General features: G+C 40.1%; 1 protein-coding gene across 2 annotated transcripts in view; it reads right to left on the reverse strand.

The window, feature by feature from the left end:
• The window catches only part of LOC145979784 (pancreatic triacylglycerol lipase-like), a 173,732-nt gene that overhangs the window by 15,870 nt on the left and 144,666 nt on the right, over positions 1–13,196 (reverse strand). For both annotated transcript variants that reach the window (XM_083112764.1, XM_083112765.1), the window contains exons 7-8: positions 7,629–7,745; positions 1,487–1,731 (exon numbers count right to left, since the gene is read on the reverse strand). In XM_083112764.1, the coding sequence (XP_082968890.1) occupies positions 1,487–1,731; positions 7,629–7,745 (362 nt within the window). The remainder of the gene's footprint in view (positions 1–1,486; positions 1,732–7,628; positions 7,746–13,196) is intronic.

Below are 13,196 nucleotides of genomic sequence, written 5' to 3' on the forward strand. Positions count from 1 at the left end.
GCTGTTGAGATCGGGGAGGCTAGGATGGTGCGTCATTTAACGAAAGTTAAGTAGATCTTTCGATATTGGGCAACGCCATCTGTGAGGTTGGTAATCCGCTAAACGGTGACCTGTCAAAAACGGGTATAACTTTTGCACTTATTTGCTGGTAGACAATAATAGGAAAACATTGAATAACTTGAGCAGTAAAGCTATACAATCAATTAAATGCACTGAATAAGTCGAGAATAGGAATTACAATAGCAAGAAACACCTTGAGTAGCCTGAGGCCGTGTCCGAAAGGTGCAAGACCGTACTTGAAGCGAGCATCCTCCGAGTATGGTTGGTCTTGCAGTGCGGTCTTTAAGTCGTGGACTGGAAGTGAATTGCAGCGCCAAATACGATCAGTAGATAAAACTGAGGACACGTTGTTTTTCCCGAATTATAAACACTTATTTTTCAGCAAAGAAATCGCATAGCTTTTTAAAAAGTTATTATACTTACATTTCCACACAGTGGCGGCGATTAGGTGGGGCGAGGGGGGCAGTTACCCCCACTTTTCGCCACTTTTGTACCCGCACTATGCTAAACCGTATCTACAAAGGGAAATATACTGTATTTGCCCCCCCCCCACCCCCGTCCCCCAGTTTTGGCACCTTAGCCCCATGGTTTTGGAATCCAATCGCCGCCACTGTTTCAACACAATGGAAGAAGTACCAGTAGCACCTGGCTGACTGTAGACTTCCAACAAGCGAACAAGTATAGTGTGCAATGTCGCGTGCTGCATGCTGCGGCTCGATTTCCCGTTCAACTGATGCTTTCGAACTGCACTAAGTGACGTCACTTCCGTCAAGACCGTACTTCGAACCAACTTCTTGCACCTTTCGGACACAGCCTTAGGCCGGCTTTAGACGAAAGCATTTCCTCTAGCATTTTTGCTAGCATAAATGCTATGTAAACGCTTCCAAAAATGAGTTTTCATGTAACTTTTCGGCTAGCATTTGCGATTACAATGTATAAAATATACAGCATGAAAGGCACGTTGAGTCACACCACCTATGCTGAGTGCAGGCTGTTTACAATTGAAACAACTAAAATGTTCTTCCATACGTGTACAGTAAACGTTGTAAAGTATGTATTTAAGCAGTGCCATTGCTTTTGTACCTAATAACGGTTTATACAAAACGTTATTCCTCTCGGTTGAATAGTTATCGTCTTTTAAAAATGTGAAGTGATACATTGTTTACATCTCACGCGGCCGCCATTACAACTGCACTCGTGACCTAGAGGTCGCTTCTGATTGGTTACGCTACGAAAAATGGTACGGACCGAGCCTATCCTTGAGTAATCTCATGAAATATGCCATGGTACCTAAAATGCCATAACATTTTTCACTTTACACGGTAGCATTTTGGTCATGCCATAAATGTTAAGAAAAATGCTTTCGTCTAAAGCGGATTTTAGCGTCCAAGTTACAAGCAAAGGAAAACATAACATCGTGACCTACCTGAAGGAAGTTCTCGTAACTATCACAGTGGTGTGCCACGTAAGGGCACTTGGTGTTGATGGAGTCTATGAAGAGCTTGATGGCCCGGATGTGGTTGCAGGCCACCAGGACCCGCCCAGCCTCCTCCAGTCCGTCCCTGACCAGGGTCAAGGGCAGCGGCGCTTCTGTGAGGTCACACCCCGGCTGCTCCTTCCCGTTGTTAGGGTAGAAGTCAATGTGGCCGCAGGGCTGGCTCATGCCGTAGCCTGAGGAGGGGAAGATTGATTGATTTGCTTTATTTTATTTTGCTTTTTGTGCCAATTTTGGCTAATGAGTGATGATATAATGAAATTGATGAATGGACACACATAAAGCATCCATGCCCAGGATGGGATTCGAACCTGGGGCCCCTGGCGTCGTAGCGCGATGTGCTAACCACTCCGCCACAGGGGGCGGTTGTGGGAGAAATAGTAAGGGGAAATTGCAATAAGAGCAGTCAGTGGCGGCGATTAGGGGGACGAGGGGGCAGTTGCCCCACTTTTCACCACTATTGCCCCCGCACTATGCAAAACTTTATCTACAAAGGAAAATATACCGTCTTTGCCCCCTCGCCCCGCCGGTTTTGGAACCCAATTGCCACCACTGAGAGCAGTGTTTGGGGAGTTAATTTCTAAAAGTATCCATTTTACAGTTACACTCAAAACGTAACCCAGTTTCAGTTAATCATACGAGAAAGTAACTCGTTTACTACCATTGACATCGGGAAAGTTGGGGGGTTATTTCAAGTTACAAAAAAGAAGATTGATTGAGTTGGTGTTTTAAGTCCACTTTATGCACAGTAAGGCTAATCGGGACTGGACCTACAGTTGAAAGTGGGACCCCTTAATTACAAGGCGACGACGCTACCACTGCACCATAGGGAAGGCACCACAAAAGAGAAGAAAGCTTGTTGTTATTAATAACATAAACAAGTATGGCCGTAACTTGGGGCCTCATTGGGGGAGGGGGGCATAGAATCGAACTTGGGGCTTAACTTGAATGGCAGGCTTCCAGGATTATTTGCTAAATAACCATTATATTTGCGAAATCATAATTATTAATGTTTATTACTTTCATCCACGGGACCCAGAAGGTTAACAAAAGTAATAAACCTGAAAATTTTGGGGGTAAGTGACCCTCGCCCCCGCCAAGTTAGGCCTATGTAAATAAGGTTTAAGCCCGCATCACACGGAACTGGATTTCCAGTAGGAATGCCCTAGTTGGAGCTGGACTGGCTACCTATTTGCTAGTTCTCGCCTCACACGGTACTTGTTACAGTCAGTACTTGTCGATAGCCTTTTGTTCCCATAAGACATTGCGCAGAGCAGACAATCTGTAAAGATGGACGAGCAATTTGAAGAATGTTGTAGGAGAATTACTGCTTTGTGCTATCATTAATATTTAAAAGAGAAAAGTATGGACTAGAGATTGGCTCGGAAAAAATATAGTAATGAATGAGTACCGAGCAAGCTTTTTCATGAACCACGGGTATACATATTCATACATGAGATTCACAGTATTCATTGACACACACACACACACACACAAAACCGTCAAACGTTTAATACACTCGTAATAATAAGGATTTTCATTTTCAGCCAATCATAATTTGTCATGTACACATCTCATCGCTTTGCATAAATACCTAAATATTAATGAACTGAACACGAATGCACTACATGTCATCTATTTACTTTACGAGGGTCACTATTTATATTTTGAGCCTTAGCAACACTGATTGAAGTTAGGCGCGATTTGACGTTTGCACGGAATCGTCTGGCATTATTGACCATAACGTACTTCAAATGTTTTGTCAATAGCTTCATTTGTGTTGTTTATGTTGCCTTGGAGATTGCGCGACAACAATAAAATGGAATTAACTCGTGAACATTTTCGTGCGATGATTTTTTTTACGATTTTCGACGTGGATTATCAAGACAAGATCATCGATCAACTTACTTCCACATTTGGCGATGAAGCTCCATCCTTTGCCACTGTGAAACGCTGGTTTAACGAATTTAATCGTGGCCGCCATTCGCTCACCGACGAGATTCGCGAAGGTCGTCCAAAATCAGTTGTTGTTCAAGAAAACATTGATGCTGTGCAAAACCTAATACTGCAAGATCGTCATGTCACATACTGTGAGATTGAGGCAACCATAGGCATTAGTTCCACCAGCATATATAAAATATTACGTGATCATTTAGCTGTGAGAAAGGTATGTTCTCGTTGGATCCCACACAATTTGACAAAAACTCAAAAAGACGCTCGCGTCAATTGGTGCAAACAAATGCTCAATAAATACAATCGTGGTGCTTCAAAAGACGTATATAAGATTGTAACAGGTGACGAATCATGGATATATGCATATGAGCCGGAACGTAAACAGCAGTCGACTGTATGGGTGTTTCAAGATGAACCCAATCCAACAAAAGTTGTTCGCGCTCGAAGCACATCGAAACAAATGGCAGCCTGTTTTTTCGGGAAAACTGGTCATGTGGCAACTGTGCCTTTAGAGGAACGTAGAACGGTCAACTCTGAATGGTACACAACAATTTGTTTGCCAGAGGTCTTCGGTCAAATACGGAAAACAAACAAACGCCGTCGGATCATTCTTCATCAAGACAATGCCAGCTGTCACACATCTCGTCTAACAACCGTCTTTATGAACAGTCAAAAAATCGAATCGATGGGTCATCCGCCGTACAGTCCTGATTTGGCACCCAATGACTTCTTCTTGTTCCCGAATGTCAAGAATAAATTGCGTGGACAACGATTTTCGTCGGCGGAAGACGCCGTTGATGCGTTCAAAAACCATATTATGGAGGTGTCTCAAGAAGATTGGAAAAACTGCTTTGACAAATGGTTCGAACGAATGCAAAAGTGTATTGACCATAAAGGAGAATACTTCGAAAAACAATAAAGCAGTGTTCAATGCAAAATTCCTGTTTTTTTATTGTTAGGCTCAAAATATAAATAGTGACCCTCGTATTTCGTCTTTCCGTGCTGTATTAAACCACGATTCTATTTGTGCGTCTTTGTGTGTAGTTTTCCTCAATTTGCTCTTACCCCACACAAACCTGTCATACATATCTATCTGTACGTAACATACACAAGTACAGTAAAACCTCGTTAATCCGGACTAACGTGGGGGAATAAGTTGACCGGTTTAACAAAAGTCCGGATTAACTGAAATAACCTAAAAGAACAGTAGAAAGTGCATTAAAACTCAGTTTATATCAACAAAACACATTTACTATGGTGTATTTAGAGGGTATACGCCTGAATACACTATACAGTACAGTAAAATGTAAAGCAATACTGTACATACAATGCACTACGTACATACGCGATAATCATATTATGATGATGTGTCAGACGGACCTGGCTCTGCATCACTCGAAACTCTTGCTGTGGAAGTTGCTTTCTTGGGGGGGGGGGCTTTTGCCTGTCCGGATTAAGCGAAGTCCGGCTTATCGGGGTCCGGATTAACGAGATTTTACTGTATTACTGTTATGAACATGCTCAATGATTTTCATAGTGTTTTCAATTGAAAGTAATTTCATCAATGAATGAATGAGTTAAAATTTTTGAGTGTGTCGGCACATATGGCCATTTTACACCATTCATGTAGCTATATGGGAAAATGGTCCCTTGTCTAAAATTCTTCCAGAAGAGTTAAAGATAAAAATGTGTAAAAAGCCCCTTGGAAAAAATTAAAAGTGCAAGGTTATAAAGGGACCAGTCCAAGGGACTGGGTCCAAGATGTGGGCTATCTAACTATGTTACGTGGTCCTAGGCTATGAATAGAAATACATTCACCAGCTCCTAAGAAATCAGGTTGCCAACTCATAGGAAATCAGGTTGCCGACTCATAGGAAATCAGGTTGCCAACTCATAGGAAATCAGGTTGCCAACTCATATAGAAAATCAGGTTGCCAACTCGTAGGAAATCAGGTTGCCAACTCGTAGGAAATCAGGTTGCCAACTCATAGGAAATCAGGTTGCAAACTCATAAGAAATCAGGTTGCCAACTCATAGGAAATCAGGTTGCCTACTCATAGGAAATCAGGTTGCCAACTCATAGGAAATCAGGTTGCCAACTCATAGGAAATCAGGTTGCCAACTCATATAGGAAATCAGGTTGCCAACTCGTAGGAAATCAGATTGCCAACTCGTAGGAAATCAGGTTGACAACTCATATAGGAAATCAGGTTGCCAACTCATATAGGAAATCAGGTTGCCAACTCGTAGGAAATCAGGTTGCCAACTCGTAGGAAATCAGGTTGCCAACTCATAGGAAATCAGATTGCAAACTCATAAGAAATCAGGTTGCCAACTCATAGGAAATCAGGTTGCCAACTCGTAGGAAATCTGGTTGCAAACTCATATAGGAAATCAGGTTGCCAACTCATATAGGAAATCAGGTTGCCAACTCGTAGGAAATCAGATTGCCAACTCGTAGGAAATCAGGTTGACAACTCATATAGGAAATCAGGTTGCCAACTCATATAGGAAATCAGGTTGCCAACTCGTAGGAAATCAGGTTGCCAACTCGTAGAAAATCAGGTTGACAACTCGTAGGAAATCAGGTTGCCAACTCGTAGGAAATCAGGTTGCCAATTCGTAGGAAATCAGGTTGCCAACTCATAGGAAATCAGGTTGCCAACTCATATAGGAAATCAGGTTGCCAATTCGTAGGAAATCAGGTTGCCAACTCATAGGAAATCAGGTTGCCAACTCATAGGAAATCAGGTTGCCTACTCATAGGAAATCAGGTTGCCAACTCAGAGGAAATCAGGTTGCCAACTCATAGGAAATCAGGTTGCCAACTCATATAGGAAATCAGGTTGCCAACTCGTAGGAAATCAGGTTGCCAACTCGTAGGAAATCAGGTTGCCAACTCATATAGGAAATCAGGTTGCCAACTCGTAGGAAATCAGGTTGCCAACTCATATAGGAAATCAGGTTGCCAACTCGTAGGAAATCAGGTTGCCAACTCATATAGGAAATCAGGTTGCCAACTCATAGGAAATCAGGTTGCCAACTCATAAGAAATCAGGTTGCCAACTCATAGGAAATCAGGTTGCCAACTCATAGGAAATCAGGTTGCCAACTCATATAGGAAATCAGGTTGCCAACTCGTAGGAAATCAGGTTGCCAACTCGTAGGAAATCAGGTTGCTAACTCATATAGGAAATCAGGTTGCCAACTCGTAGGAAATCAGGTTGCCAACTCGTAGGAAATCAGGTTGCCAACTCGTAGGAAATCAGGTTGCCAACTCATAAGAAATCAGGTTGCCAACTCATATAGGAAATCAGGTTGCCAACTCATAAGAAATCAGGTTGCCAACTCATAAGAAATCAAGTTGCCAACTCATGAGAAATCAGGTTGCCAACTCATAGGAAATCAGGTTGCCAACTCATAGGAAATCAGTTTGCCAACTCATAAGAAATCAGGTTGCCAACTCATATAGGAAATCAGGTTGCCAACTCATGTAGGAAATCAGGTTGCCAACTCATAAGAAATCAGGTTGCCAACTCATGAGAAATCAGGTTGCCAGCTCATAGGAAATCAGGTTGCCAACTCATAGGAAATCAGGTTGCCTACTCATAGGAAATCAGGTTGCCAACTCATATAGGAAATCAGGTTGCCTACTCATAAGAAATCAGGTTGCCAACTCATAGGAAATCAGGTTGCCTACTCATAAGAAATCAGGTTGCCAACTGATATAGGAAATCAGGTTGCCTACTCATAAGAAATCAGGTTGCCAACTCCAGAACCACCATCATCATCTCACTGATATGAATAATAATATTTACAATTTCTGATCGATTTTTCCCCTCTATTTTATTCTCTAGACTTCAGGCTTCGCAGATAGCCTAGCGAGCCTAGGATATACGCTCCTGATGAATAGACTATAAAAATATGAGGTAATTTTGACTATACTGTTAGCTTGAGGAATCCAGAGGATGACGTTCGAAGAACAGAGTTTGTAAGAGCAATAGTCCCGTATAAATATACGGAACTCTTGCCCTTCAATGCACTGAATTATCATTCTCTTACTTTTCATTTCAATGCGATGTGCAAGAAACTACCTAATCCATGTTACGTACTTACTTACCTAGCAGAAATATTGACTTTCCATCGGTGTGTATGACGTCAACGAACTTGGCGTCGCTGGGGTCCAGGCGAATGAAGTCGGGCATCCCTTGGAAATACGGCTCAGCGGGATCCAGTCCTGTGTTTCACAGAAATTAGAGCAATATGATTGACAAGGATAGCCATAATTGCTAGAATCATCACATATAAATTTAATTTTACACATCTCCTACCCATCTACTTGAAGTTGCAAACATTTTATACAATTACATGAAAAGCATTGATGACACCTTAAGAGATTGAGGGCAAACTCGTTCCTTATTTGCCCTCTTCTCCAGCAAACCATAAAACTGCAATAAATAAGTGTTATTCTAGTCTGGCTTGCTTTCCATTGTATAGGTAGGACTGAACTGTTTCTCCTCAGAAAATATTCCCGCCAGATTCTGTCTCCACACTCATCCTTACAGTAGTTTTGTCCTCACTACGCCACATGGAAATGGGTCGTATTAGTGTGACGTCACAGACGAACTGGAACTGAGTCTAAACAAATAGAAACGTGTTTTCTTCCCTATTCAAATCCATTGAGTTTCCCATTGCAAATGGTAACTTTAAGAATCGTGACAGCAGTTACGATACAAAAATGTGACGTGCATCGTCATCAATGTAAAGATGAGATCTCGGAGAATACGTATATATATATATATATATATATATAACACATACCTTACAAATGAGAATGTAAAGAATAAAGTAGTCAAGTAGTTGTGAAGCACATGGCAAAGTGTCATCAGCTCACAGACCTATCACATCACACACCATACATACACAATGGTGTCTCGCATAATGAACGCAATCCATTCCAGGACAGCATGTATTAAGTGGCACACTGTGTTAAACCAGTTTACTACAGGAATCATTTTAGTATGTTCCCAAGCCAGGTTCAAGACCTGGAAACATAATAAAAAAACTAGTAGAGGAAATACAGAACACACCACCAAGGCAAGAATGTTGAAAATGCTATGAATTTACCAAAATATAAGTTGTAGAAAATACAGTATGTACTGTACAATAGTTCTAGCCTGTGTGCACACGTTTGTTATGCGGGATGTTTACTCTGTGAGCAACCTCTGTATTTTTAACATGCATCGTAATATTGAATGAATGATAGAGAGAAAGGGTAAAAAAGTATGAATACGTCTTTAATGATATGAAATTTCTCAATATATTTAAAGTTGGATTTTCTTCCACCATTACACTACTCCAGTGCACAAGTATACAAAAAAATATTAACGCAGGGGGATTTAATGTTACAGCAGTTGCACTAAATTGCTGTAAAAAGTAGTCCAACTACAATTAAAAAAAACATTTTAATATTATATCATTGATATATGCATGAGAAATAATTAAGGCACATATTAGTGTTCCAAAATGTCTGCGAAACTTGCATGCATTTTAGAAACTTCTTTTACACGTGTGAGCACAAGCAGTTAAATAGGTGCCACAATGCTTAAAACAAACATACCACACAAGCAATTTAAGAGTACCAAAATTCTTCTTGCACATGTAGCAATTAAACATATTGATGTGGAACAATAATATTTTATTAGGAATAATCAAGTATCATGATTTTTTTGTGTTCATACCCACACATACACTACATATTAAAACTTTTCTGTTCACATATAAAAACTTCTTCTGTATTAGATTTCTGGAGACATTCAAAGGATGAAATACAAGAGTTGTTATGATTCAATGTTCCATATCCTCCTGAATCGAAACATGTTTGGTTACTTTTTCAGCTGGCAATCCATCAAAATAGGAATTTAAAAAAATCCTCGACTGTTTGAAACAGATAGTGCTCTCCAGTGGATTCACGGAAGGTGTTATTTGCTAAGAAAGAAAGAAAAATATAATAAATAACAGAGTTAGCTGGTTGGTTGGTTCATCAGATCAATTAGAATTATAAAATTCTATGACCATCAAACATGTTGAAAAACATTCTGAACTTACAGATAAAGAAATATTTGCTGCAGAATGTATTGTCAAAATAACATTCTGTAAAGTATAGACAGTGGTTCGAATCCCAGTTAGGGCTAGTCCCAGTTAGTCCATGTGGAAGTTGCAACTTTTTTTGTATTTATTTAACCAAAACAGTTTTCAAATTATCCTCTTCCGCTTGTATGTGCAGTGGATGTACGAGTGTTGCTCGGCAAATTAACCATGATCATTTCATTGATTTTTTTTTCTCTTGCACCCTGAGTGTTTAAGCTGGGTTTTCACCTGGTGGTTGCAGTGTTTGTCAGCAGCTTGTTTGGCATGTTGTTTCAATTTTGTTCCTTGAAGGTCTCATTGTCTAAAACAAAGAATAAACACATTCGGGGAAAATTTGCTTGGGAATACACAGTGGCGGTCCCTCCATGGAACAGAGGGAACAGGCTGTTCCCTCCTACTTACTGCGCTTTTGGGCTATTTAAATTATTTATATTAACATAATAAGAACACTTCTTTCTCCCGAAATCAACGTTTCCAAAAGTAACATTGAAGAAAATCTTTCACCGTGGCTGGACGTTTGTTGACGTCATCTACCCCCAACACATCATGGTTCTCACCCCATGCTCTACCATGGTCTCTTAGTATCATGCCCTCTACTGTCTGAAGCCGAGTATTTCCGACCAGGCGCGAAGGTAAACGATCCCCACGGCACCACGGAAGCTGAAAACTCTAGCTGTTCCCTCAGAGAGATATTGCGGATTCGCTTTTCTTCCAGTTTTTGCTATGTGCTGAAGTTTAATCGCGTCATAAGTGATACTTTTGAGTGTAGAAAGTCCATAACTTCCTAATCTCGTTGAGAACTTGCGTCTGACATTCGTAACGAACTGAAAAAATTTTCTACAGTCTAAGCGTCTGCTAAATGCCTTGGCTAAACGCTGCGAAATAGCTTCCGAGGGAACAGCTCACATCCACCTGTTCCACCAACCCTAAGACCAAAGTTCCAAGGCACGCAGCTGCAGGACAAGAAAGCGAATGTTGCGAATTTAGGTAAAAATGGCAAAGGAAAAAATGGCAAGCGGAAAAAATGGCAAAGTGAAAATGGCAACGGTAGAAATGGCAAGAATAAAAATGGCAAATACAATATAGGCTACCTATTACGATTTTACGTGAAAATTGAGAAATTATGTGTCTTGCATTTCACAGTTTGAAATTAAAATTTAATATAATTTAACGTCTTTTAACATTAATTTGTCTTTGAATGGAAACATTTTATTTGATGTTTCCAAAAATAATGCCGTTCATTTCTTTATTTCTTTTGGCAGGAGTTACTGCCGCTATAGAATCACATACTAATAAAAGTTAACCTTTGCAAATAATTTGAAACATGTGTGATTGATGTAACTTAAGAGGAGTGCAGCAGTGAATGGGTTTTCATCTTGACTGAAAACAAGTTTATGCTTTGCGCGCACCTGCTGACCAGTCACACATGTTTGTTACTAGTAGGACTTCAAGTCAGTCCTTATCTAACCCCCTCCCACTAAGAGGGACGAACTTGTTTACTTTTTTAAAATGAAAATTGTTAAATCTGGGAAGCTGGAGATAAGCTCTTCTTTCTACAAGAGTCTGATCTGAAGAATGTTATAAGGTGGAGGAACAATTTCAAGTGTCGAGGAATTCTAAAAACAAAATTATTGAAACAAAATCCTGTGTGTTCCTATGACCATAATCATTCGTCTGAATATGATGCTGTGAAGGTTTAAGAAATTCAAAATATTAACCCTCCCTTCATATGAAATGTCATTATATGCGAGAAAAAATATTGCGCTACGAAGTTCAATAGAATATACATATAACACCCGAAATAATGAGCTTCTAAGGCCATACTTCACAACACGTTGACTGCCATGAGACCCAAAAATGCTTCAGGCCGCGATACCCCTATATGGGTTTCACTTGTCATTTGCTAACATGATCAAAGATATTGTTTTGGCTCCAGAATGTTACACTACAGGGGGTGCTCGTTCGGCGGCGCAGTTCGTATGCGCAGTTGTCCGTGGATGCATGACGTCATCATCGAAACACTCGGCACGGAAAAGGCTGGTTCCTTATGCAAATATTGAGAAATTTCACAACGAATATCTTCTAAAATATAGTAGCAAGGGAAAAGTTACAACTTTTACTGTTAAGATTCATCCTTTCTAATCAATTTATCACAAAGTTGATTCAAATGTGTAAAATGGTTTTCAAGAAATCGTGTTACGAAGGAACCCCTATGTTTTGAAATAAGATTATTTTGTTCTTGTCAACTGAAATCATGCCTAAATGCTATGGAAAGCTGTGAAAACTATTATCAGAAAACTAACGGAAGAAATCTAAAATATAACAGCTTGATTGATATAAAAAAATGCGAGATTGCCCATTTTTGTTAAAAAGGCATTGTGCGAGATCTAAAAGCAGAACTTTATAATATTGTATGTAAATGTAAGGGTGTAATAAACGTGACTGCTTCCCAGCCACGTATCCAATGGGGGGCTTAGGGGGCTCAAGCCCCCCACGAAAGTTTTCGGTTTACACTACATAAAATGAGATTTTTTTGTTTCTTGTCGTGTCAAATAAAATAATGTGACGTTAATTTAAGGAGAGAAATAAATATCGAGGAAAGACGGAGAATATTCTATAACCCTGCTATTGGTAACAGCTCGTATCCAAGGTGGGAATCGGGGGGTTAAGCCCCCCTTCAGAAAATTTTCAGTTTACGCTAGATAAAATTAGGTTTTTTGCTTCTTGAATAATATGGTGATAATTTGAGAGATAATTATCTAGGCAAGACGGAGAATGTTCTATAAGCCTGTTATTGTTAATAGCGCGTATCCAAGGTAGGGATCAGGTGGTTCGAGGCACCCCCCCCCCGTTCCCCAAAGATTTTTTTCAGTTTACACTGATAAAATTAGGTTCTTGACTTCTTGAATAATGTGACAATAATTTAAGGAGAGGAATAATTATCGAGACAAGACGGAGAATGTTCTATAACCCTGTTATTGTTAATAGTGCGTATCCAAGGTGGGCATCAGGTGTCTCGAGCAGCCCCCTCCCACAGGAAATGTTTCAGTTTACACGAGATAAAATTAGGTTTTCGTCTTCTTCAATAATGTGACGATAATTTAAGGAGATAAATAATTATCGAGGCAAGACGGAGAATGTTCTACGGACCCTGTTATTGTTTATGGCGCGTATCCAAGGTGGGGATCGTAACTCGTGGACTCCTCCCACCAGGAAAGTTTTCATTTTACACTAGATAATATTAGGTTTTTGTCTTCTTGAATAATGTGACGATAATTTTAGGAGAGAAATACTTATCAAGGCAAGACGGAGAATGTTCTATAACCCTGTTGTTGATAATATTGCACGTAAACTTTTCTTACGCTTTCGGTGTTTTCGTAGCGAACTTGAACACTATATAGAAGAGACTTGTCAGAATTTGGAAGCTGCACAACAAAGGTAGCGCCGCAGGTAGGGCGATTCGGATTCATTGTAATTTTTTAATCTCTGGAAAGCGCGAGAGGGAACGTTCTTGAAAAAGAGAATGAGTCGAAATACT

Source organism: Lepisma saccharinum, chromosome 26 (genome assembly GCF_977018435.1).
Source record: "Lepisma saccharinum chromosome 26, izLepSacc3.1, whole genome shotgun sequence".
Lineage (NCBI taxonomy): Eukaryota > Metazoa > Arthropoda > Insecta > Zygentoma > Lepismatidae > Lepisma > Lepisma saccharinum.